Here is a 24,286-nt window from a genome sequence, read left to right as displayed (position 1 = left end):
AAATCACTGCATTCACACACACATACATCAGTGTTCTACACAAAGCAGGTGCTTAAAAAATGTTTATTGGGTTGGCCATTTTTATTCTTACATGTAATTGTATCTTTAAAGTTGCCCTGAAGCCATATAAGATTCTCTCAATCATGAAAAATTTTAAAAATATAAATTATGTATTTCAAACTCCCATGTCCAATGGTGAGGATCACAAGACATTACCCCCACAACTCTTCGCCATACTCTCCCACAACTTCTGCTAGATATTTTAAAGTGATATGCATTGTTATGGTTCCACTCATAAAGGACACCCTTTAATCATTTTAAAATCACTATTTGGCAGTAACAACTTCATTTCCTTAAATCACTGTCCAGTAACCAAGTGAACCCGACTCCTTCTCAAAGAAGGTGGGAGGGTATGCCCTAATGACAGACCACTAGGGAAAATAAGATCAACAGCAGATTCTCTTCCAAGAACTTAAGATTCACTGCAACTACTTAGAATGAAATCCTGAGAACTAATGGTTTTAAGAGTTTAAATATTAAGCAAAAGGGGGTCAGGAGTATCACAAATTAATTTGGAGCCAGAAAATTGGGGAAATCTTTTTTTAATTACCCATTACAGACTTTAAAAGCTACTGCATATTGTTGGAAATAAAAAATATATTGCATATAATTTGAGTTATTGTTAAAATGCTATCTGGTATATCCAAAAATGTATAACTTGGTAGTTCTTTTTAATATGAAAATTTTTTCTTTTTCAATTTTACAAGAAATAAACAGTATCTTCCAGTTCTGGATCTTAACTCCTCCTCCCCCCTTTTCTAAACATTTACATCACTCTCAAAGGAACCCTTGAAGCTCTCTTCTTGCTCCTAAGACCAGGGCACCAAAGTGACCAAGATCCCCCAAACTTTTAGCCACTAGAAGCCAGGAAACAATCTGTTTTGAGGCCTTTCTCACTGTGCTATTTTGACTCTAAGCTGGACTTTAATTAGAAAAAGACTTGGTTCTGGTTCCTAAGTCACCCCAATATCCTATAAACGAGGGCTCTCTGCCATGCTCATGTAACAACGACAGAATGTCACAGGATGGTTGTTTTTGCCACTGTTTTGCTCCCACCCAACATGCTGATGGCCTTCCTCACACTTTCCTTACAATGGATGGTAGAGTATGTGTGCTATCCCTCAATCTTTACATCCACCTCTTAACTTTTCCAATAATGTATTTTTCTGACATTCCTTACACCACTTTTCATGAATAATTTCTTATTTGTAATGTGTTGCTAGGCTAATGCCCAAAATGCAATTCTGCAAAGCCTGTGGATGAATATTAGCTTCAGTTCTTCAGAGTAATATTCCTTGACTTAAAACTATACACCACCACCAGAAACTTTGTTCCAAGGGAAAAGGTTGGAGTTACAGATCTCATTTAGGAGTCTGCAATATTCCAGCGCTTGACGCAGTAAACATGTCATCCACAAACAGGAATACTGGAGGGCCTCACTATTTATAGAGAACTTCTAGAAAATCTCAGTTAACCTTTGGCATGTATACACATCCATTTTATACTCCACTTGCCACCAATAATTTGAGGGCCACTGAACAAAATTCTCTTGTCTTCAGATCTTCCAAGATTTCTTATGATTTCAGTATTACAGGAGACTTTTTGGAGAAGAGCCTTTATGACAATGTTTTGCCTAATAAAATCAAATTATTTTTATGGCCAATGATCAGTAAGTATGATAGGAAGATGTATCTTTCATGCCTTTCAGGCAATATCTGAAAGTGGCTTATTGCTTAAAATATGTCTGTTCCCTTAAGCTGATGAAGGACTCCCTCAATGTGTTAAGGATGATAAAAATCTGTATATATGGGAAAGTAGGCATATGGATTGGAATCTATTTTTGAGATCGTCTTGGTTGCTTTTGAGATTTTTTTTTTGTGCCTATAGTTTCCTCTCCTTTCATAAACCTTGAGAATTGATTCCTTAGTACCCTCAAAATTAGGTCACCCCAAGCATATAATTCCTCTTGGTACAATCCAAATGTCTTTTCTGTTCACTTCAGTGCCATTTCCACTTCCTCCATCAGGCCATCAAGAACTATACTGAATCCAAATGTGGTAGGTCAGGTATTCTTGACAGTAAAGTTTGCTATAAAAATCTTTGCAGAACTTTAGCAATTTTGCAATGTTTGCTGTCCTTTCTGCTTCATTTTTAAATGCCTTCAGATGACTTTGCTTAGGTCTTTCGGCAAATTACTTTACATTGTCATATGGTGATACTTCTCGATCTTCCACAAACCCATTTTTTTTTTCTGTAAGATTTTGAATATGATCTGTAATTCTTAATTAGTATTGTCCTTGATGCTTTACTTGACCAGATCAAATCATATTTATTTACTGGCTGATGCAGTTTCTAGGCCCTTTCGGTTTCTTCTTCACAGTAAATTATTTCTATCAGTTAAATACCTGCATAAAACTGTTATAATCAAGCTTTATGTCCCTTTCTCTATCCATATCCTGGCATCAATAATTTGTATAAAATAGGTAAGGTTGCTATTTTAATTGTATGCCATTTTTCACATTTTCTTTCTTCCAGATACTCCAAACTGAATATTTATTCCCCTAATTTTGATTTTTGCTCTAACAAGTCAGTGATCTAACTGCATATAGTTGATTTAGGAATGATTCCTATATCACTCATGTTATTTTCTCTCTTAAAATATAGATGATTTCATTTTTGATCATTTTGATCGTATGTATTTCCCATTTCTTTTATAAAAGGAAATACTTGCAATGTAAAGGTTTGACGCTTCTGTGGGGTCACTAAAGGTTTGACCTATTTCCTTACTTTTGATCCATACCATTCAATATATATTTCAAGTTGGCCTTGAAGCTAAGAAGCATTTGATTTGGTCTGTATGACCTTGGGTGAGTCGCTGGACATCTGAGAACTCTAGGCAACTTTCTAAAGCTCTATGTTACAAGGTGTTGACCCTGAATTGGCAGAGGACGTTTCCTCACCTAGGAGTTGCCTATACTAATGAAACCAACTTCCCTACTCTATGTCCTTCCTCTGTGCATACCTTTTGGCACAGAAGTCACCAAACATCAAGGTTTATAGTGATTCAGTCTAGAGGGTTGTCAAATTCTTCATAGAATTTCTCAATTTCTCTACCCTCTGCATTAGAAGCAACAAGATTCTGAATTCTTCAGAAGTAGTACATGAATGGAGTAACAATGAAACAAGATTGTCATAACTATATCCTTTAGACCATCAGTTTACCATATGACAGAATTGATGGCAAAGCTCTCTTCAAGAGAAAAGGTCTTGCTCTGCTTCTCACTGGTACTGCCCCATGCTATTCCCAAAACATGCTGGGGAAATTCTGCAGTGGCCTGTGTTTTTTTTGCTTTTTGAATGCCAACACTACATCAGCTTCAGGATGAGCTCTTTGATAAACACCCAACAAGTGCCACCACTTCTGTATCCCCACAGTATACAATGTATACTTTTTAATTGTTGGCCATATATCAGATATCAATCTCTTCAGCAACCTTCTCATACATCTCTGCTCCTCTTGCTGCAGCTGACACCACTATTTCAGCCAATTAGGTTAGGAAGGCTGAGGCATCTTACTGCCACACTCATATTCTAGTGATCCAAGAGGCAATGACTCATCTTAAGATACCAAGGTTCTGCAATGTTAATTTACTTGCAGTCCACCATCTACCTACATTATCTATATAGCAGCAGCCAATAGTCTCCTGATGAATATCATCAGTCTTTATTAAGCTAAGCACTCTTCTGGGATAACCAAGCAAGTTCCTCAAATATATAAGGTAGTAAGGTCAGGTGGTTGACAGGTTCCTCTGGAAACATCAGTTAATAGTACCTATTCAAATACCAAACACAATTTTCTACTATGAGGTTTCTTTAGTGTTGAAATAGTTATTAAACATCCCTATAATCAGCAACCACAGTTGGAATGTGGTGCCTTGTCTCCTGCCCAACATGCCTATTTATCGCTATACTGCTTCCACGAATCCATGGTGCTCTAAACCCCAGTTCTATGCCTCAGGTCAGCTATGGTTTCTTCAGTGAACTCTGTTGCTCACTAAGAAGCTCAAAATTTGCAAGATTCAACAAAATAAAATATTTTATTCAATGTTTGAGGACTTAGATCTCATTATGTGAGCAATTTTTTGAGAGAAGGTAATTTTAAAATGGCTCATTCTACAGTTCTCTTTTCAAATTACTTCCCTTTCAATTTCTATGAAGTTTTGAAAATGAAGTTAAACATACATTACTGTGTTCAGCTAATTATCTGTCCATCAGTGACCTGGAACCACCCTGATACATCAACTGACTGCACTGATATATGAGCTCAAGGAGAAGGTTCCAAATGTGAAGCGTTTGCCTTGGCTCATAGCTTGATGGCAATATCCGTTAGGAACATCCAACTTCCCTTGCTTTAATATTATGCTCAATAAACTTTCTGAATGTTTATTTAATCTCCTGAGTTGTCCAGGAATGGATCTCAGGCCAGGTCTATCTCCCAACTGCAATTTAATAAATTTTCATTGTTGTATAACTCGTGTGAATGTGGTTAGAATTCATCAGTTCATCATTGCTCCTCTTAAGTTAAAAGTCAAAGTTGTGACATCAAGAAACTGAAGATGAGACACTGAACTGTGGTGACCTGATCAGGCAGATTTTACTAACTTTAATTACAAATGAAACTATCAAAGCTAAAGTTGAACTAAGAACTTGTAAGAGTTTCTCATGGTAATAATACTAGTTATCACCAAATTTGCCAAATATTAAAGTTCCTTTGTTCAAGTAAGCAATAGTTCAGAGGAAGTCCTATCATTCTCCTATTTATAAAACAAATGTTCAAAAAATGAGTCCAATCCTGTGAGGACTAATGTTTTTAAGGAAGGAGTTTAGGGAAAGGACATAAAATTGAGAATACATGGATTGTTCTTACAAACATCAGGAAGTTTAGTTCTATGGAAGGACAAACCTCTGTCATGTAGCTGACCTGGATTTAAACGCAATGGCAGTTACTGAATCCACAGAGCCTTAAGTGCAAGTTTCTTGGCCAGTTTCCTTTTAACACCCCAAGTAAGGCTGCCTCTTCTCACTTCAGCTCCTCAAAACTAGGAAAGCTATTTTTGACAGGAGGAAAACACCAGATAAGGACTTTTTGCTAGTTAGCAGTTTTATTCTATGCAGAGCACAATGAGGAATTCCTGTCTGTCCCAGGAATGCTTTCCCTCTTTTTCCACCAGAGACATCAGTAATAGTAATGAGCATTTGGCAGTGGCTTCAGAGGTAAGGAACTGAATACTTCCCTTCATTGTCTCTTTGAAACTAAGACCCACAGTCAATTCCAAAACCTGAAAAACCCTGATAAACCAAGGCCACAGACCCTCATAGAGCAACTAAGGTCATACATACATACATACAGAAGAAATAGGCCCAGTTCCTTGCTCACAAGTGAAGCCCTGTAACCAGATTCTACACTCATTCCAGTGAAAGGGCTCAAAGTTTGCCTTCACAATCTCTGCAGGGGCTTCATGACTTTAGCCATTTTTCTCTCTTCCCCTTGATCCTCTATAGACAAAGACATTCTACTTATGACTTCCAGGAGCTAGTCAGACGGATACCAGAAACATATCCTTTGCTCCCTGATTTGTCCACAGTGAAGGCAACACTAAAGAAACCTCATATCCTTTATTCCCTCCTAGAGGGTGGGCCCAGTTCCATTGTTAGGAACAATCACTTCTTTTAGAATTTAAAAAAACTGTCAGAAATCCTGGTTTTAAAAATTAAATGAAAAAATCCTCAAACTGAGTTCAAGACTGATATCAGCAGAGAAAGGAAAGTGGCTCATTTAAGTTAATCATCCTACATGTTACACCAAATATAACTTTTTTTTTTTTAAAGAAATGCAATATTGTGCTTCCCAACTTCCTGCCACAGGATTGCTAATACCTCTGGCCCCACTCCCTCAGGGGCAGTTACAAAACACCCCACAACAGGCCTTGGAGGTGATCACAGGTCACCTAGAGGGGCAGAAGGGGCATCTGTGGGAATTTCCATTCTGGGATTCTTTTGAAGAATACTACTTGGGCCTGGCAACATAACAGAAGTCCCCACCAGGTGGCAGACCTTAGATCACTCCAACCCCCAAGCCCTGGGGTAATGTGAAAAACAAGAGGCACAAAGGATTCCAAAGAATGGCTGACTCATCAGCAGGTGGAAGGCAGGGTAAGGAAGCCTGACTCTTAGGCTACCTACCCCATCTCAGCATGGTTTTTAGGGAAGAATTCGGGCTCAGTCTAGTGCTTGGTCGCAGAAAGGAGGGAAGAAGGTAGGGGGGTGGCTGAGCTCACCCTGCCCTAAGGCAGGATCTAGTTGAGAGGTGCCTCACCCCTGCACAGTGACTTTCCAGGGGGCTTACGCCGGCCCCCCTTGCCCCAGGGATAGATGAGGGGCCGGCATCCTTAGAGCAGCCCATCATTCCCTCCAGGTTCCAGGGCCAGCCCACCCCGTTCTCTCTGGTGGATCTTCTGGTGCTGTAATAGGTGCTGCTTCTGGACAAAACTCTTTTCACACTGTGCACAGCTGTAGGGCCGTTCACCTGTGTGGATGCGCTGATGTCGCACCAGGTCAGAAGGATGGCTGAAGCTCTTGCCACAGTATCCACAGATAAGTGAGCTGCGGCTCTTCCTCCAAGGGATGTGGCCTGGTAGTGCAACCAGGCTGTTGGGTGAGAACCTCTCCTGGACTCGCTGGCCCACACTTGAGCCTTCCTGCAAGTGGCACCGCTGGTGGGTCACAAGGCTTGCCTTACAGCTAAAACTTCTCAGACACTCCTCACACCGGTGTGGTTTCACCTTCTTGGCCTGAGGTTTGAGTTGGGGCCTGGGCCGTAGATTCTCCTCAGGTTCCGGATCCCCAAAAGACCCCCAACCTGGGTGGGTCCTCATATGAACAGACAGTTGCTGCTTGTATCGGAAACTGACATCACACTCAGAGCACTCATACGAACCCGTGGCTGGAGGGCTCCGTGGGTGGGCCAGACTCCTTTTCAACCTCATGCCCTGTCTGCACTCCTGACCTGATCGGGCTTGACCAGTAGATTTCCGCTTCCGATGAAAGCCCAATGTTTTTGAATCACTTCGGTCTTGGTTACACTCAATAGCTTCTTCCAGTTTAACAACTTCTGGGTCAGTCTCCAAAAGGATAGAGTTACCCTGACCATCCCAGGGTGCAGCCTGCTCAGGGATTAGTAAAGTATGCTGTTCAACACTACCAGAAAACTCTCCAGGTAAGTCTTCAGGACTTTCTTGATGGTACTTCATCTCCTGTTTGATCATAATTCCATCTACTGTAGAGGAAAAGAACAGAAATAAACAAACAAAAAAGTGAAATTTTAATACCAATGAACTCTAGACAAAAAAAGTATTAAAAGAGCTCTGGCTTTAAAGAGTTCCCTATAAGTCATCCAAACAGCAAATGATTTAGACTTTTTACCTACAGGAGAGTCAGAGAAAACCTGTCTCAACACTTGAAAACACTAAGGTCATTTCTTACAAATACATATTTGCCTAACCTTGTCTTTTCTGTCAGCACATTTATATATATATAATCTAAATTATCTGGTTTCAAAACCTTCTCCTAGACTTATATGGATACATTCTGGTCTGATCCTTCAACTTTTGACCTCTTCCTCAAAAGCTCCCTTTATTCCATAGTCTTGAGAAAGGAAACATGGGAATACTTTTATATATTCTTTTCTGGAGTGTTAGTACAATAAAGGCATTTCAGGGTTTGGAGGACATTTAGGTGTGTGTCATCCTTCAATTGCAAGAAATAGAGCAAAAGCTGAAATAAATAACAGTTTATTGCAATGGTCTCAAATGTAGACTGCTAAGGCAGAGGTCATTGAACCATATTAAAATATGAGTGGGAAATGTGTAGCAAAATAAATAAAAAGAGAATACAACATAATTTGTGGTTTTCTAAGTCAACAATGATCCTCTGGGTGGCTAGGTGGCACAGTGAATAGAGCATCAGCCCTGGAGTCAAGAGGACCTGAGTTCAATCCAGCCTCAGACACTTAACACTTACTAGCCATGTGACTTTGGGCAAGTCACTTAACCCCAATTGCCCTGCCTTCCTCCCTCCAAAAAGCAAAAACAAAAAACAAAACAAAAAACAGTGATCCTCAAAGATCACTTCTATTTTAGTTTGACTTCTAAGGGATCACAGAAAGACCCAAAGGAGTAGGTGATTAAACAATCAATGAGTAAGAAAGGAGAGCTAATCTCACTTTCCTCTTGATAGCCAATTATGGATTGTTTCAAACTAAACTATAATACCCCTAAGACACTCTCATTTAGCCCCCCTCCCACAGCCTTCTTGGGCAACCCTGGGTCTGAGACCCCCCCAGAAGATATAATCCAACTCCACTGCACAAATTTCCACCCCTCCCCTGCAGTCCTCATCTTCTGTCCCCATGCATCACAGCTGCAGAGGACTCTGAGGTAGCAGCTTAAAACTAAAACCCATATGCACTTCGTTTTTCAATAGGAAAAGTAGCAAAGGATGATTAAGCACAGAAAGGCTAGGATTACATTATTTGTTTTCCCAAATCCATCTCTCCTTAACTTTCCTATTTCCAGGTTTACCATCCTTCTAGCCTTGCAAGTTCTCAATCTTCTCTCTTTATCCTTGATTTTTCACTTAATTCCAATTGTTCTCTTCAAAGTTATCAATGATCTCGTAACTGTCAAATCAGAGGATATTTTCTCAATCTCAATTCTTCTGACCTTTCTAAAGCATTTGACACAGATGACCACTCTCTCTTCCTAGATACTTACTCTCTTCTCTTTGGGTAATACTGACAGCTCTCCCTTGGTTCTCCTCCTTTCTGTCTAAACCTTCCTTCTCAGTCTTCTTTGTTGGCTCAACATCCAAATCATACCTCCTCTGTGGGTGTACGGAGTCACTCTTCTCTTCTCTCTCTACATTCTCTCAGCTGATGGATTTAACTACCATTTCTATGCAAAACTCTCCCAGTTTTACTTGGCTAGCTCTAACATCTCTCCTGAGCTCCAGTCCCACACTGTAAGTCATTTAATCTCTCTATGCTTCAGTTTTTTCCATTTATAAAACTAAGGGTTAGACTCATTGGCCTCCAAAGTCCCTTCCAATTTTAAATGTGATCTTATGATCATGAACTACCCACTGGACATTTCCAACTGGGTGCCCCACAGGCATCTCAAACTCACTATGTCCAAAAGAAAACTCATTACTTTTGCCCCAGAATTTACCTTACTTCTGAACTTCCCTATTAATGATGACAGCACCACCATTCTTCTACTCACCCAGGTTCTCAATCTTGATGGTACCTTTGACTCCTCACTTACTTTCGGCTCATATATCCAATCAGTGGCTAGATCTCATCATTTCTACCTCCTCTAACATCTCTCTTATAAAGATAGTTCTTACTTTGTGTAAATTTGCATTATGCAAATTCAACTTTACATAAATAATTCTGAAAGAAATCTTCATTTCAAAAGAACATCTATGTTAACTTTACTGTGCTCGCTTCACTTCTGCCCCTTGGCTCAGCACTCCACAGCCTCCCATCCCAAACAAAAACAAACTAACAAACAAACAAAAAAACAGAACAAAAAACCCCCAAGTGAAAACAGAATAAACATAGGGAAACACTACCCTGCTACTGCCACAGACTGAAGGTTTGGCTTGAGACCTTGGAGCTGAGAGAGATCTCTGTCCCACTTGACCCATAACCTGCATGTCTGGTCTCCATCTGTCCTTGAATAGGCACTATATCTGTCCCTGGCCCCCAAGTGTATCCTTTCCTATGTCTGTGTCTGTTTCCCCTCCTCAACCACTGCTCTCCCATTTCCTCCTACTGCTCTCAACTCTCTGTCCCCAGCCACCACGTGTCCCTGAACTGAGCGCCAACCCCTCCTTGGGGAAGAGGGGTTTAGGGGGAAATGTGGCTCCCTCAATCCTGCCAACCTCCCTCCCTTCCCCACATATATGGACAAATTGGTATTATATAAAAATCACTTTATGAAAGGTTTCACTTATGTAAAGTAGAAAACTGTCTGTATACCTTTTTTCTCCATTCAGATAGCAACCACTCTAGTTCAGGGCCTCATCAGCCAGACAAGTATAATAGATTCCTAATTATTTTCCCTGCCTCAAATCTTTTCTCTAACCTAACCTCCATACAGATTTAGGAAAAAGTGATTTTCCTAAAGCTTTAAGCCTGATCATATCACCTCCTGCTCCTTAATAAATTCCAGTGACTATTATCTCATCTTTATCTCACTGTTTCTTAATTTCTATTGTTTAAAAGTTTTGTAATATACATAATTATTAGCAGTTGTACATGTGTTTAATTTATAAGTAGGTAAATATATGTTTTGGGAGTACAGGCATAAAAATTTTTTACTGATGGTGTGTGAGAGAAAGTTTGGAGTTTACTGGCTTTTGGTATCAGCACTTCCTCTAGATTTTTCAGGGGAGCCACATATGAAGGGGCTGGTATATATTTTTATCAAGCCAGGACTGATATCAAGCCATGGTGATAAGAAAGAAAATGTGGTGAGAATGTGTGATACAAATATAGGTAGTGAGGCTAAATGAAGACAGGAGGGAGAGGTGTAGTACAGCTATGGTGCCCATGGTTGGGGAGCCTAGGGCTCACTCTCTTCACTTGTGAGATACAACTTCAATATGGTTCTAGTAGGACCTTACACAAAACAAAAAGAATAGATAAAAGGGGTAGAGCATCAGCATCATATATTGAGACGATATGTGAGGAAACTCAGGAACCTCAGAGAGCACAAAGAGTACCTGAGTGAGACTCAATGAAGGCAGAGACAGATGTGACACTGTCACTGGAGTATACTGCAAACTGCCTGGATTGAAGAAGCATTATGTGTTTGGGAATGGAACCCTGCCCCACCCCCACCCCACCCAAAAGGAGAAACATACATAATACAAATTTGGCCTAAAAGCATTTGTGTGCTAGAGCACAGGTATTCTGTCTCTCTCTCTCTAGTTGAAGTATTGGGTATGAATAAAAAGAATAAAAAGAAAGCCAATTTAGTTTAAGGATATGCCTTCAAACCAGGGCTGACCTTGTATGTACTTTTGCAAGTCATTTATCCTTGCTGAACCTCAGTTTTCTCCTTTGTAAAACAAGGGCTTGAACTAGATGATTGATCCCAAGACTGTCCCTCCTCTCCCACCTCATCAGTGGGAGTGAGAGCATTCGTGGGTGCTTTTGTGTCTTCTGCTGCTACAGAAATTACACAGGTACACAAGAAACATGAGAAAGTGAGAGCCATGGACAAGTTGTGGCATATGAATGTGCTGTGCTATAAGAAATGATGTGCAGACTGACTTTAGAAAACCTAGAAAAACTTACATGAACTGATGCAAAGTGAAGTGAGCAGAACTAGGAGAGTACTGTACACAGTAACAGCATTAGTACATGATAATCAACTGTAACTGCTTATAAAAAAGTTAAACATCTTGCTTTCTCTGAGATTACCTCCCATTTACACTGTATGTGCCCCACATGTACATAGTTGTTTGCATGTTGTCTCCCCCATTAAACTCTGAGCTCCTTGAGAATGGGGACCATGTTTTTGCCTTTCTTGGTATGTCCACCACTCAGCGCAGTACTGGCACACGTTAAGTACTTCATAAATGCTTTGACGATTAACTGACCAAAGTCAGATTACTATATTAGAAACAGCACTGGATTAGTGAGAGCAGTTCTCTTTTTACCCCAAATGATGTCACTGGCTACACAGCTGGTAATCTGGAACACTTCTGAATCCATCAGTTTTCTGAGTCTTAGACTTTCATGACCAGAAAGGTCTATGTTCTTTTGAATGAATTCAGAAGGAAAATAAAGCATGATTCTTGCTCACAAGTTTATAATTATGTTAATTAACAGTTCATTAATAATACAAGAAAACACCTCATCTAAAAGCTGTCACAAAGTAGTCAGAGATGGGTTCCAGAAGAGTCTTGGACCTTCAGAAGGAGAGACTATTGTTAGCTGCAATAGAAAGCAACCTGTAGCCACTCACCTGGGTGGGGACCATCCCCAGCCAAATCCCCCAGTTCCTCTGTACCAGATTCTTCTTCCTGGTGGGCCAGGATCTCAGGATTGGTAATGGCACAGTCTAAGAACCAGAAAGGAAAAAATAAGAAACACTAAACATTTGGTTTATGATTGGTGACCAAAATCCCCAGTGCTAGACCTCAGGGCAACCACAGGAAAACTGTAACTATTTTCCCTTCCCCAGCTGCTAAGATTTTGTTGTTGTTTAGTTATTTTCAGTTGTGTCTGACTCTTCATGATCCCTTTGGGAGTTTTCTTGACAAAAATACGGAATGTCATTTTCTTCTCCAGTTCATTTTATAGATGAACTTAAATTTAAACTTATTTTGCCCATACCATGAATGATCCAGTGTTTCAATTTTATGCATTTTCTATTCCCCAGAGACCTCTGATATGCTAACAAGACATAAAGTCTTACCTAAGCTAATAAATTCAATAAACATTTATTAAATAGGTACTAAGGCACTATGTTAGTTTCTGGGGATACAAAGAAACAGAATGACCTACACTCTGTTCTTAAGAAGTTTATAATTTCACAAGGCAGAAAACACATGATGATAATACAAGGTAGAGACTCTGATTAAGTACAAAAGAGAGGTCCAGGCATTACAGCAAAAACAATCAGGTATAATGAAAATAATGGTAGTCTTGAAATCAAAAGACCTGGTTAGAGTGCTGGCTCTAAGACTTACTAGTCATATACAGGGAAGTCATTTTACTCCTTTTACTTTACAGATAAAGATATGTAGACATGGTTTTAATGAGCAATTTAATTATGATGTAAGACATTTTTCACTAAGAGAACATAATAGAATCTATAGCTTCACAGAAAAATTCTATAGTCAAAAAGAACCTATGATGGAGATACTAGATGGGGGCATTAACACCAAATATTCTTAAAAACTCAAATGTAAATTATCCAAAGCAAGGTAAGCTGGTTTACCTTTTGCCACACTCTACTTCCTCCATTAAGTTGGTATGTACTAAGGGTACCACAAGTTCACTCTAAGAGCAAGTTTAAGATAAATATAAATAAGTGATTCCACCACACTGAAGACTGAATTTATGATCTCTAAGATCATTTTCAACTCTAAATCAACGATACTATGAAGTGTCATATACTGTATTCCAAAGGCAATATTATCATTTTACATTATTCTCCAAAAATATCACCATATCCTTCTTCTCATTTCATCCTCATAAGAACCCAATGAGGTAAAAGATATTATCTATCCTGACAGATGAGGAAAGAAGAAAAACGACTTGGCCAAAATCAGAGACAGAGTGATTAAACAAATCCAATTCTCCTGTCTCCTGATCCAGTGTTCTTTCCATCTGATCATGCTTTTCTTATAAGCAAGGAAAATCAAGACCTACCCAGGTCATCAAAGACAATAAATGCCAGAGGACCAGCACTAGGATTTCTAAACATCTATGAAAATGAGAAGAAAAAGGAGATTCCTACATTATGAGCTGGCAACAGATATAAGGGCCCCAATTATAATTTATAACAACTTGGGCCTAGGTCAATTACTGTCCCAATCCCAGAGTCCATAATAACTAAGATAATTCTAAAAAGGGAAGCCCCCTTACCCAGAGAGACAAGGGTCTCAAAGTTGCTCTTCATCACATTCCTATAAAGTTCTTTTTGCCAATCATCCAGGTTCTCCCATTCTTGCTCTGAGAAATAGACTCCATCATTTTCAAAAGTCCCAGGCACCTGAAATCACAAGGGTCACACACTAAGTGTCTCTTATCATTGTTGGTGGAGTTTGACCCTTCCAGAAAAAAGCAAGTTACCAGAAACAAAAGAGTAGAGTACACAAGGTCAAGCGTCCCCTTCTAACCCTCAGCTCCAGACCTAGGGAGATTACCTTGGGAACCTCGCCCTTGCTGCCTGGGGGGAGCCGCAGGATCCAGAAGTTCCTGTTTCTGAGCAGGTTCTCCATGTTCTCTAGCCTCCTCTGGAGCAACCCATACTCCTGTACCAAGGTCCCTAATACAGCCCATTTGCCCTCCAGCTGGTTCCCAAACTCTACTGCTGTCTTCTCATAATCAGCCAGTTTCTTCTCCGCAGTCCCTGTCCGCCCTTCCAGGGTCTGTAAGCGGGCAGCCTGGGACTCCACCTTCTTCTCCACTGCCTGAATGGCTGCCACCACAGTCCAGAGGGATATCTCTGTACTCTGTAAGTAGGAATCTTTCTCTGAAGCTGAAGGCAGGAGCGAAGAGGAAGTTATAGGTGTAGAGCGTCGTTTTCCCTTGTTCTGAGGGATGAAAGATGGAATTATGATCACAGTCTGATTAGACAATGACAGTTAAAACATACAACAATATAAAAAGAACTTCCATGTTTCAAAGTTATTCATACCTAGGTTAGATCTAGGTTTTTTTCCTAGTATTAAAAAAAAAAAAGTACCACCCAGATTTCACCGAGCTTGCTGACATCCTACAAGTGAAAGAACCGCCATAGGTGAAACTCAAAAGATGTGTAACTAAATCATGGATTTTTCTGTGTGGGGGGAGGGAGGAGAGAAGGTGGGGATGACATAATAAAGAAATCAACAACAATAATCTAAATAAATGAAATCCACAAATAATCCTCTAACCCACTTAACCACCTCCAGGGAAGACCCAACAGTCAAGATTCCACTAGAACTGTTTATTGTTTACTATGTGCTAAATTCTATCCTAGGTGTCAGGTCTATTGGAAAGAGCACAAGATTAGGAGTCAAGAGAGCTAGTTTCTAGTGTCTGATCTGATACTAACTAGTTGCATGAATAATGGTTTCTTCATCTGTCAAATAAAGTCACAGTCAACAAGTCTGTAATAAGCATTAAGTTCCTACTATGCGCCAGGCACTAAGCACTGGGGATGCAATGGCAAAAAGAAAAAAATAAACTATAAGAGAGGAAGGGAGGGAAAGAGAAGAAAAGGATACTAAGATTAGATTTTTTAAAAGGTTTATTCCAGCTCCAAAATGTGATGAATCTACAGAAAGGCTGACAACATAAGCAAAATTTAAGTGTTGCTTGGTCACCCTAGTATGTCCTGCCAAATTACTACCACCCACTTTTCATCTTCTAGTCCTAGGGACAGGCAATCTATGAAACAGAAACAGGTAACATTCCTTTTCCATGTTTATCTGCTACTACCAATATTTCCTGTTACCAAGTCCTATGCATTTTTTTCATCCTTGATATGAACTTTAAGTTGTCTTTCTAGCACTGGTGATGGGTCCCATTCAGACTCCTGGGGGGCTGAATGAAAGCATAGATCTATCAATCAGTTGCCTGGGGTCAGAAATACAGTCTGGAGCTGTACAAAACAGGATAAAATCAACTTGCCCATCTAGGGGAGCTTCAAGACCAAAAGCATGGCCTTATTAGCAATATACCCTAAAACAAGTGAGTTATCCTGGATATCTGCCCTCTCCACTTGCCCCATACCCAGCTGGCAAAAAACTATGCCAGATATTTAAAAATCAAAAAATGGTCAAAAGGGAAAACAAAAAAAAAATACACACACAAGATGCTTAAACACACACAACACACATCCCTGATGTCTGTTTTGCCTATAATTTTAGGTTTCTACAGCGAAGGCTATGGTCATTCAATAAATACTAGCTGATGGTAAATAGGAGAAACATAACGGGAAGAAGGATGAAGAGCAATAAAGAAATACACAAATAAATCTTCAAATCTTTGTTGAGACTGCTGCATGGATCATTTGGCAAATTCAAGGCATAAGAGATCCAAGAAGGGTTCTTTCTAAACAATGTCTGTATTATTTTTAGGCTGTCAGTTTCCCAAATGCCTAGATCCTATGCCTTTAGTGAATTCATTATTTAGAAGCTCCCTTTCCACCACTGATTGTTTTCCCCTACTTGATATAATATACAATAACACTCTCCAAGTGTTCTGAAATGCTGTCATCAGATAAGTACACCTTCACTTTAGAAAACAGACCTCAAAATACATAATAATGAATACTATAAAAATATTTGTTGAAACAGTTCTCAAAAGACCTGAGAACTATTAACAATTATATGAAAGGTTGTTCGGAGTCACTGATATTCAGGGAAATGAAAATCAAAACTGGGAAGTTTCACCTCATAGCCAGAAAATTAGCAAACATAACAAAAGATAGAAATAGTAACTAACTGTAGGGGGAGTTTTGAAAAGACAGGCATATTAATTCTGTTGGTAGAGCTAGGTATTGGTTCAAACATTCTGGAAAGGAATTTAAAATTATGCTAAAACCCCACAGTTAACAGTATACCCAATGGATGTCAAAGGAAAGGTAGATCCCAGCTATACCGAAATATTCATGGCAGCACTTTTCTGTGGTAGCAAAGAACTGGAAACTAAGTACATGCTCATAAATTAGGGAAAAGCTAAATAAATAGTGGTACATGAACATAATAGAATATTACTATGCCACAGAAAACAATGTATATGAAAAATTCAAAGAAGTTTGGGAAGATTTAAACAATGACTACAACAATGTAAAAGCAAAGAATAAAAAAAAAGAAGCTGAACACTATAATTATAGTAAGCAAAGTTGGCCCTGGAGGAAAAAAATGAAATACATCTCTCTTCCGTTTTTTTTGCAGAGGTGGGGGACCATGGTAGAAAGCTGTAGATACTATAAGATTATTAATATATCTATTTTGCTGAACTGCTTTTCCTTTTTTTATTCTCTCTCTGTGTCTATCTTCTGTCACTCTCTCTCATCCCAGGGGTATGTAAGCAGGGTGCCAAAATGAAGGTGATATAAAAATTGACAGTTTCATGCTGACAAAGGCATTCTTACAGCAGGGAAAGAGAATGAGCATTTATTAAGCACCTATTATGTTCCAGGCACTGTGCAAATCACTTTGCAAATATCACCTCATTTGATCTTCACAACAACCCAGGCATAGGTACTGTTATTATCCCCATCTTAACAGAAGTTAAATGATATGCTCAGTGTTTCACAGCTAGTAAGTCTGAGGCCAGATCTGAACACAGGCCTTCCTAACTTGAAGCCCAGCATTCCATCCACTGTGACATCTAGTGTCCGCCAACATATGATGCCTATTTGTGTTTCCATTACCTAGTGTGTTGTTTTGCTCATATTTGGAACTCAACTGATTATTGTTGAGTTCCAAATACGAGCAAAAAAAATGTGCTAGGTAATGGAAACACAAATAGGCATCTTAGGATCCCTTCCCTACAGGGTTTACAGGGAGAAAGACGAGAGAGGACCAAACAAGGCAATATATGTTAAGCTGTATCAGGTTTTCTGTCTGCATCACATCTTCCCATTCTGTCTCTGCTGTGACTTTGCTCCAATCAACCATCCCTACTCTCATGCATCTTCAATTTCTACCTTTGTTGGCTTCTTCTCCTGGGCCTCTAAACAAGTTATCACTCATGGTTTAAAAAAAACAACCCTTCCCTTGAACTTGATATTCCTTTAAACTACCATATTTTCTTCTTAGAGGCATCTAGGTCATATAGCAGATACAGCGATGGGCTCGGAGTCAGGAAGACCCAAGTTCATATCTGGTCTCTGACTCTTACTATCTGTGTGACCCTGGGCAAGTCACTTCACCTGGTTGCCCCAGTTTCCCCAACTGTAAAATGTGGACAATAATTGTGCCCACCCTCCAGGGCTGCCACAAGGATCAAACGAGATGATGTATGCATGGCACTTAGCCAGTGCCTGGCATACAGCATGTGCTTTCCTTCCTTCTTCGTTGCTGCACTTTTCTCACCTTCCTTTGGAACCACCAGCTCCTCAATCTCTTGAATCTGGCTTCCATTTTCTACCACTGCACTGAAATGGCTCCCTCCCGTTTCTAGCTGTTTTATCATCAAGTCCAAAATATTTTTTTTAACAATTCTATCCCTTCCTTCTGATACCCTTTAATTTCTTTGAAACTACTCTCCTGGTTCTTTTACAAAAGCCTTTGAGTACAAGACATCTTCACAGATTTCCCTCTTTCTACTCCCAAGGTTTTGTTCTCAATTGTTTTCTTTCAACATTCTCCCTCAAAATGATCTAACCCATAGCTAAGTTTAAATTATCATATTAATTAATCAGGCTTTCCTGACTTGAAGCCCAGACTCTCAGGCCTCAACTTCTCCCTAGACCCCATACAAAGTTATCATCAGCAGCCTTATCAATTACTTCAAATTTAACAAGTCTAAAACTGAATTACCAAGTGTCCCATAAGTTATGTTCTTACTACCATGACAAGCAATAGGAAATTCCTACTTTTAAACAAAACAGCACTAATACCCTACTTCCATAAGGCCTGGCAATGCCAGCATAATGGGTTTTTTTTTTTTAAGCACCTACTGTTGTACCAATAATTTGGCAATTAAACAGGTAATGAAAGCTTTGAATTCCCAACTGCTGTTTTAGTTATTCAAACCTTATTGTTAAGTGAACCAAAGGTTTCTGAAATTGAAGAGTGAACTCTTAAGATGTAGGAATCCTTTAAAACCTTCAAATTCTACCAAGAGTAGCATGTATCAAGGAATGTGATAGTTCTGTAATAATATTTTGATGATAATTTTCATTCCAAAGATATAAAATAAGATGTTTAATGTACAAAACCACGTGTTACATGCTTATTTTCTTCTAAAATTTCCAGTCCCATTCTTTTTTATCCTTGGGGGAGATGCTTCTATTAAAGCACAAATGCTCCTTATCTAAAAAAGCTTGGGAATCACTGGTCTAATGGCAGTAGGTATTCGATAAATGTTTGTTGATATTGATTTGATATCACCATTGGAAATGCACTTACCTCCTTTAGGCCAATAAAGAGTGAAACTACTTAATAGTTCTACCATTCACTTATAGTGGAATAGAGAGCAGAAAAATTCCAACATGATTAATTAAATTAGTAAGCATTTATTAGGAATACACACACACCTCAGACACTGTACTAGGTCCTAGGAATATAAACACAAAGAATAAAACAATCTCTACTTTCAGAATCTCAGTTTTTGAAGCTCTTCTCCTCTAGGCTCACTTACATCCACAACTAAAAGTACCCCTCTAGGAATCTTTCAACCAATGTTTGACTTCACCTATGAACTTAATTATTTTCAAATTTTTATTAAAGATATTATTATACCTCTGATCTCCCTACCAGACTATTAGCTTTTTGAGGAATAGGGAATGAGTAATTTTTCATCTATTATCACCTTTCATCTATTAAGCACCCTAGCTTAAGGAATCATTACAACAACTTGAATTATATGACACTTCAGAGTTTATAAAGCACTCTCCTTAAAACAACTTTGTGAGCTAATAATTTCAGGTCCTCTGACTTCAAGAAAAGTGCTAGGCAAAGTAATAAAAATTTGTTGAAGTGATTTAAATTGTACTTTATGTCAAAACTCCCTCCTTGGGGCAGCTAGGTGGAGCAGTGAATAGAGCACCAGCCCTGGAGTCAGGAGGACCTGAGCTCAAATCCGAACTCAGACACTTAACACAGAAACTAGCTGTGTGACCTTGGGCAAGTCACTTAACCCCAATTGCTCTCCAAAAAGCAAAAAAAAACTTCCTCCTTACCAGTTTTTGACAATAGATCAGCATACATTAATTATAGTGAAAGTCAATCATATTCCAACCAACATCCCAGTCACAAACTCTACCAGAGAAAAATAACAGGACCACCCAAGTGCCATAACTATAAGGATGGTCTTAAATTTTACACCAAATGCTAATGTCAAAAGAAAATTTAAAGATCACCAAATCTAATTCTCACATTTTTACTCAATGGAGTTGACTAAGGTCTTAGAAGGAAACATATACAATGGCAGAGGTGAACTTTTTGAAAGCTGGATTTGGGAGAATTCTACAGATAACAAAGCAGCAGCAGGTTTCCAGGGATGTCCAGCCTAACAGTTCGGACTGAAGAAGACACTAACTATGACGGGAAGATATAGGGCTGCAGGTTCAATATGCTTCAGGGTAATGTACTAAAAAAAGACTTGGTCACTCACCAGCTGCAAGGCTCTAAGTTATCAATCAACCAACATCTATTTAAGCACTTGGTATGTGCTAGGCGCTGTGCTAAGCTCTGAGGATACAGAGAAATGAAACAGGCCTAGCCCCTGAAGAATTTATCTTGTAAAGGGGAGTCGATTGACTCCGCCTATCTTCAGTTTTCTAATCTGCAAAATGGGAGCAGCTAGGGACCAAGTGGATCGATAGTGCGTCTGGCCTGGAGTCCGGAAGGCTCATCTTCTGTGGTACAAATCTGGCCTCTGACACTTACTAGCTGTGTGACTGGGCAAATCACTTAACCCTGTTTGCCTCGGTCTCCTCATCTGCAAAATAAGAAGGAAATGGCAAACGGCTCCAGCGTCTTTGCCAAGAAAATTCCAAATGGGTCAGGAAGAGTCGGACTGGACTGAAGCACAAAATGGGGACAATGACGTTTGGGACTCCTCATCCTGGAATAGTGGAGACGAGAGCTCTGCGTACTACGAATGTGCATCGGCTGTTCGGGCTCTGACCCCCCCCCCCCCCCCCCGCAAGGATTTGCAAAGCGCCTACTACGTGCTGGGCCCTGGGCCTACAGAAAGGTAAACAAGTCCCAGGGCAGTGGCAAGAACGAGTGGGGTGGAGAGGCGAGAAACACAAGCTTGGAGAAACAAGCCGGTCCTGGGGCAGCCTCAAGGCCAGTTTCTCCCCAGTGGTTTCACCACGGGGGTTAGCTCGAGGCCGGCGTGCACCAGCACACTATGCTTCCCAGACCCCAAAGACCGGACCAAGGGGCGAAACACGCGAGGAACAAGCGCCTAGTGAAATAGACGCCGCATTTGGATTCCGTGGCCCTGGGTTCAAAATCCGTTGGGGCTTCTGGCTATCTAATAAACAAGATGACATAGAGCTCGATCCACAACCCTCAAAGCGCCGACGAAAAGTGGCTCTCCCGCTGTGACCTTGGGCAACCCTCCCTTCCTCCTTTGGTCTCAGTTTCCTCATCTGTAAAATGAGGAAATGGGACCAGGCGATGTGCGAAGCCCACAGAGGGGACTGTGACCAGCTTCCCGGGGGCATCAGAGCACAGCCCAGGCACCGTCCCAGCGGAAGCAAAGCGCAGGTCCTCTGGGGCTGCCTCCCCCTCGGGGGCGGCGCTCCTCCGCCGAACCCGTCCCCGCTCCACACCCCGCGCCTCAAGTCAGGCCTCGGGGTCCCCCCCCCCCCCCCCCCCCGCCGCCGTCCACCCCTCCCTGGGCCAGCTCCTCGGCCCGCTGGCAGAACCTCACCGGAGGAGAAACCGCCTCGGCCATGGCTCTCCGCCGTCGTCCTCACGCAGCCGGGCCGTGAGCCAGGCCGAACTGCCGTCGGTGTGTCCGGACCACCAGAGGAGCGGCAACCGCCGCCACCGCCGCCGCAGCCACCGCCGCCGTGTTGATACAAACTGCATCCTGGGAGCCTTGACCCGCCCCGCACACCTCCCCTGCCAAGAGCAGCCTCCGGCTCGGCAGCCCGGCCGCGGAATGAATACAGCGCCACCAGCGGGCCGGGAGGAGGGAGAGCAGGAAGAGCTGCCGGAGCAGCCAGCGCATGCGCAGAGCCAGGACCCGCGCCAGGGGCAGAGGCCATCTTTTCTTAACCCATTCTCGCTTTCAAAAGCAAATAGTTTGTCAGAGAATTTTCATTTTGAAGATTTCTGGTTTCTTTCATCCATTCTTCAGCAATCATTTTAAGCGCCAATGGTGTGCAAAGCAGTGCTAGTTTCATGGGGAGATACAAAGACAATCTGAAAGATAAATAAAATGAAGGAACGAGATAATTGAATTTCTTGCCTTATTAAGCCCCTCCTGTATCACTGGGGGAGGGGGCGTGTTCCAAGAGCCCTCGTGCGGTTCCCAGTGGCGGAGTCTTCGAACTGCACCCAGGCTTATTTGCGATCTTACTATACTGTAGTATGCTCTACTATGCTATACTATACTATACACGACTACATCACTATACCACATAGTAATATGTATACGATAATTATAATGGAAACTAGTAGCAAATAACGTGGTAGTAGTCACAACAATGGTGAGACCCCAGTCTTACATACGTTTGCAGGTTTCTGGAGTGGTTTAAATTGTTTACCTCGTTCAGAATACAGTATGGGGCCAGAGAAAGGGAATGTCCTTTCCAGAGTCCGGAGGGCTTCTGGGAGGAGGGGGCGGTATTTAAGCCTCACCTTGAAGAGTGTGCACCAGATCAACAGGTGGTGCAAGGAAACAGCGAGTACCGGCATGGCTTAACTTTGCTTTTCAGTGCCGTTGTTTTAATGGGGGGAAAAAAGCCCTGCATGTTTGTGGGGCGGGGAAGGGAGAGAAGAAAAGAAGCTTCCACTGCAGTGTGGCTGAAGCATGGAGAAGTAAGAGGGGAGGCTGCAGAGCGAGAATCCTGAGATCACAGATGAGAGCCGAAGGGGACCTCGGTGAACCTGGAGGGAGTCGTTGGTCAGTGGAAGACCTTGAGTGCCATGATTGAGTTTGGATGTCACTGGGAAAGCAGCTAAAGGGCTCTGACAAGAACTGGATGAATGGCCAGCATCTTCAAAGAAGGAAGCCTGATCTAGTAGCAGTATGGAAGTTGGAGGAGAGGCAGGGAAGCCAGCAGAACAAGAGGGAAAGAATGGAAATTGGGGTTCTGCGCGGTGGTGGTGTGAATATAAATGAAGGGACAGATTCTTCGGGCATTATTTTAAACCCATTTTCTTCCAGGTCTCTTTGTATTTTTTTTTTGTTTTCCCCCCCTAATTGTCAAGCATTTGTTTTTTCCTCCTTGCCTCTTCCATCCCTCCACTGAAAGAAAATAAATAAAACAAAACCCTTGTAAAAATTATGCATAGTAAGTAAGGTAGATTCCCACACTGGCCCTGTCCAAATGTGTTTCATTCCTTATGAGAGGTCCGTGACCTCTCTGTCTCCTCTCTCCATCTCTATCTTCATCATGGGCCTTCTGGAATTTTGACTAATCGTTGCATAATAGGTTAACTATTGTTATTATTTTATTCTTCCAAATACATGGCTCAGGTTATACTTTTGTGACTTATTTCCCCCTTGGCAAAAAAGTTTTTGGTGGGATGGATTTGGGGAATTGTAATGGTGGAAGAGGGGAGAAGAGAACAAAATTATGAGATCCATGACAGTCCTATTCTTCAAACTATCTTTAACAAAATGTTTTTCATTTCAAGAACAATTATACTATATAGGTCTAATGAAATAATAAAATTTAAAAATAAAACTAAAATGTGGTTTCAGTTTGAAGGTAAGGTTTTCACACTGTTGCAAATTAAAAAAATAAATACCTGAACTTCCTACCTCATGGTGTGAGTTTCAAATGAGATAATCTATATAAAGGATTCCTAAACGAGAGTCTAAGGATCCATGAATAGATTTCAGGGGATCTAAGAACTTAGATGGGAAAAAAATACATCTTTATTTTCATTAATTTCTAATTATTTTAAAAAAGTGTTTAAGGGGCAGCTAGGTGGCAAAGTGAATGGAGCACCAGCTCTGGAGTCAGGAGGACCTGAGTTCAAATCCAGCCTCAGACACTTAGCACTTACTAGCTGTGTGACCTTGGGTAAGTCACTTAACCCCAAGTGCCCTGCCTTCCCCCCTCCAAAAAGCAAAAAAAAAAAAAATTTAGTCCTTGTTCAGTCATGTCCAACTCTTTGTGACCCCATTTGGGGTTTTCTTGGCAAAGATGCACGAGTGGTTTGCCATTTCCTTCTTCCAGCTTGTTTTACAAATGAGGAGGCAAATAGAGTTAAATGACTTGGCCAGGGTCACACAGCTAGTGTCTAAAGCCATATTTGAGCTCAGGAAGATGAGTCTCCCCACTCCAGGCTCAGAGCTCTATCCACCGTGCCACCTAATCTTCCGTTTAATTAAGGCTACAAACATTATTCAGAGAAGGGGTCCATAGGCTTCACCAAGCTGCCAAAGGCATCTATGACCTAAGAAAGTTAAGAGTCCCAAATCTATGTGAATTGCTTTGCAAACTCTAAAGCAGTGTGCATATATTAGCTATTATTAGTATTAGTACTAAAAAAAAAAAACCCACAAGGTGAG

General features: G+C 40.8%; 1 protein-coding gene across 1 annotated transcript; it reads right to left on the bottom strand.

Annotated features, from left to right (window-relative positions):
- Nucleotides 1-49: 49 nt before the first annotated feature.
- ZNF212 (zinc finger protein 212) lies at nt 50-21,650 on the bottom strand. Its single transcript, XM_069083161.1, has 5 exons — nt 21,467-21,650; nt 14,065-14,454; nt 13,784-13,910; nt 12,156-12,251; nt 50-7,396 (listed from the first exon to the last, which is right to left on the bottom strand). The coding sequence occupies exons 1-5, from the start codon at nt 21,488-21,490 to the stop codon at nt 6,510-6,512; spliced, it is 1,524 nt and encodes a 507-aa protein (XP_068939262.1). The 5' UTR covers nt 21,491-21,650; the 3' UTR covers nt 50-6,509.
- Nucleotides 21,651-24,286: the final 2,636 nt, after the last annotated feature.

The sequence above is a fragment of the Petaurus breviceps genome, unplaced genomic scaffold (genome assembly GCF_028583685.1).
Source record: "Petaurus breviceps papuanus isolate PSGF00001 unplaced genomic scaffold, PetGlider_PUasm1.0 115, whole genome shotgun sequence".
NCBI lineage: Eukaryota > Metazoa > Chordata > Mammalia > Diprotodontia > Petauridae > Petaurus > Petaurus breviceps.
This window is presented reverse-complemented; position numbering and strand designations above follow the sequence as displayed.

Bases quoted from the DNA above. Each gene is read 5' to 3' on its own strand.
- ZNF212 (XM_069083161.1), bottom strand. From the start codon at position 21,490: ATGGCCGAGGCGGTTTCTCCTCCG. The intron at 13,911-14,064 runs GTAATCTCCCTA...TTGTGATTTCAG, and splicing joins GCAAGGGCGAGGTTCCCAAG to GTGCCTGGGACTTTTGAAAA. The intron at 7,397-12,155 runs GTGAGTGGCTAC...TTTCCTCTACAG, and splicing joins TGGGGATGGTCCCCACCCAG to TAGATGGAATTATGATCAAA.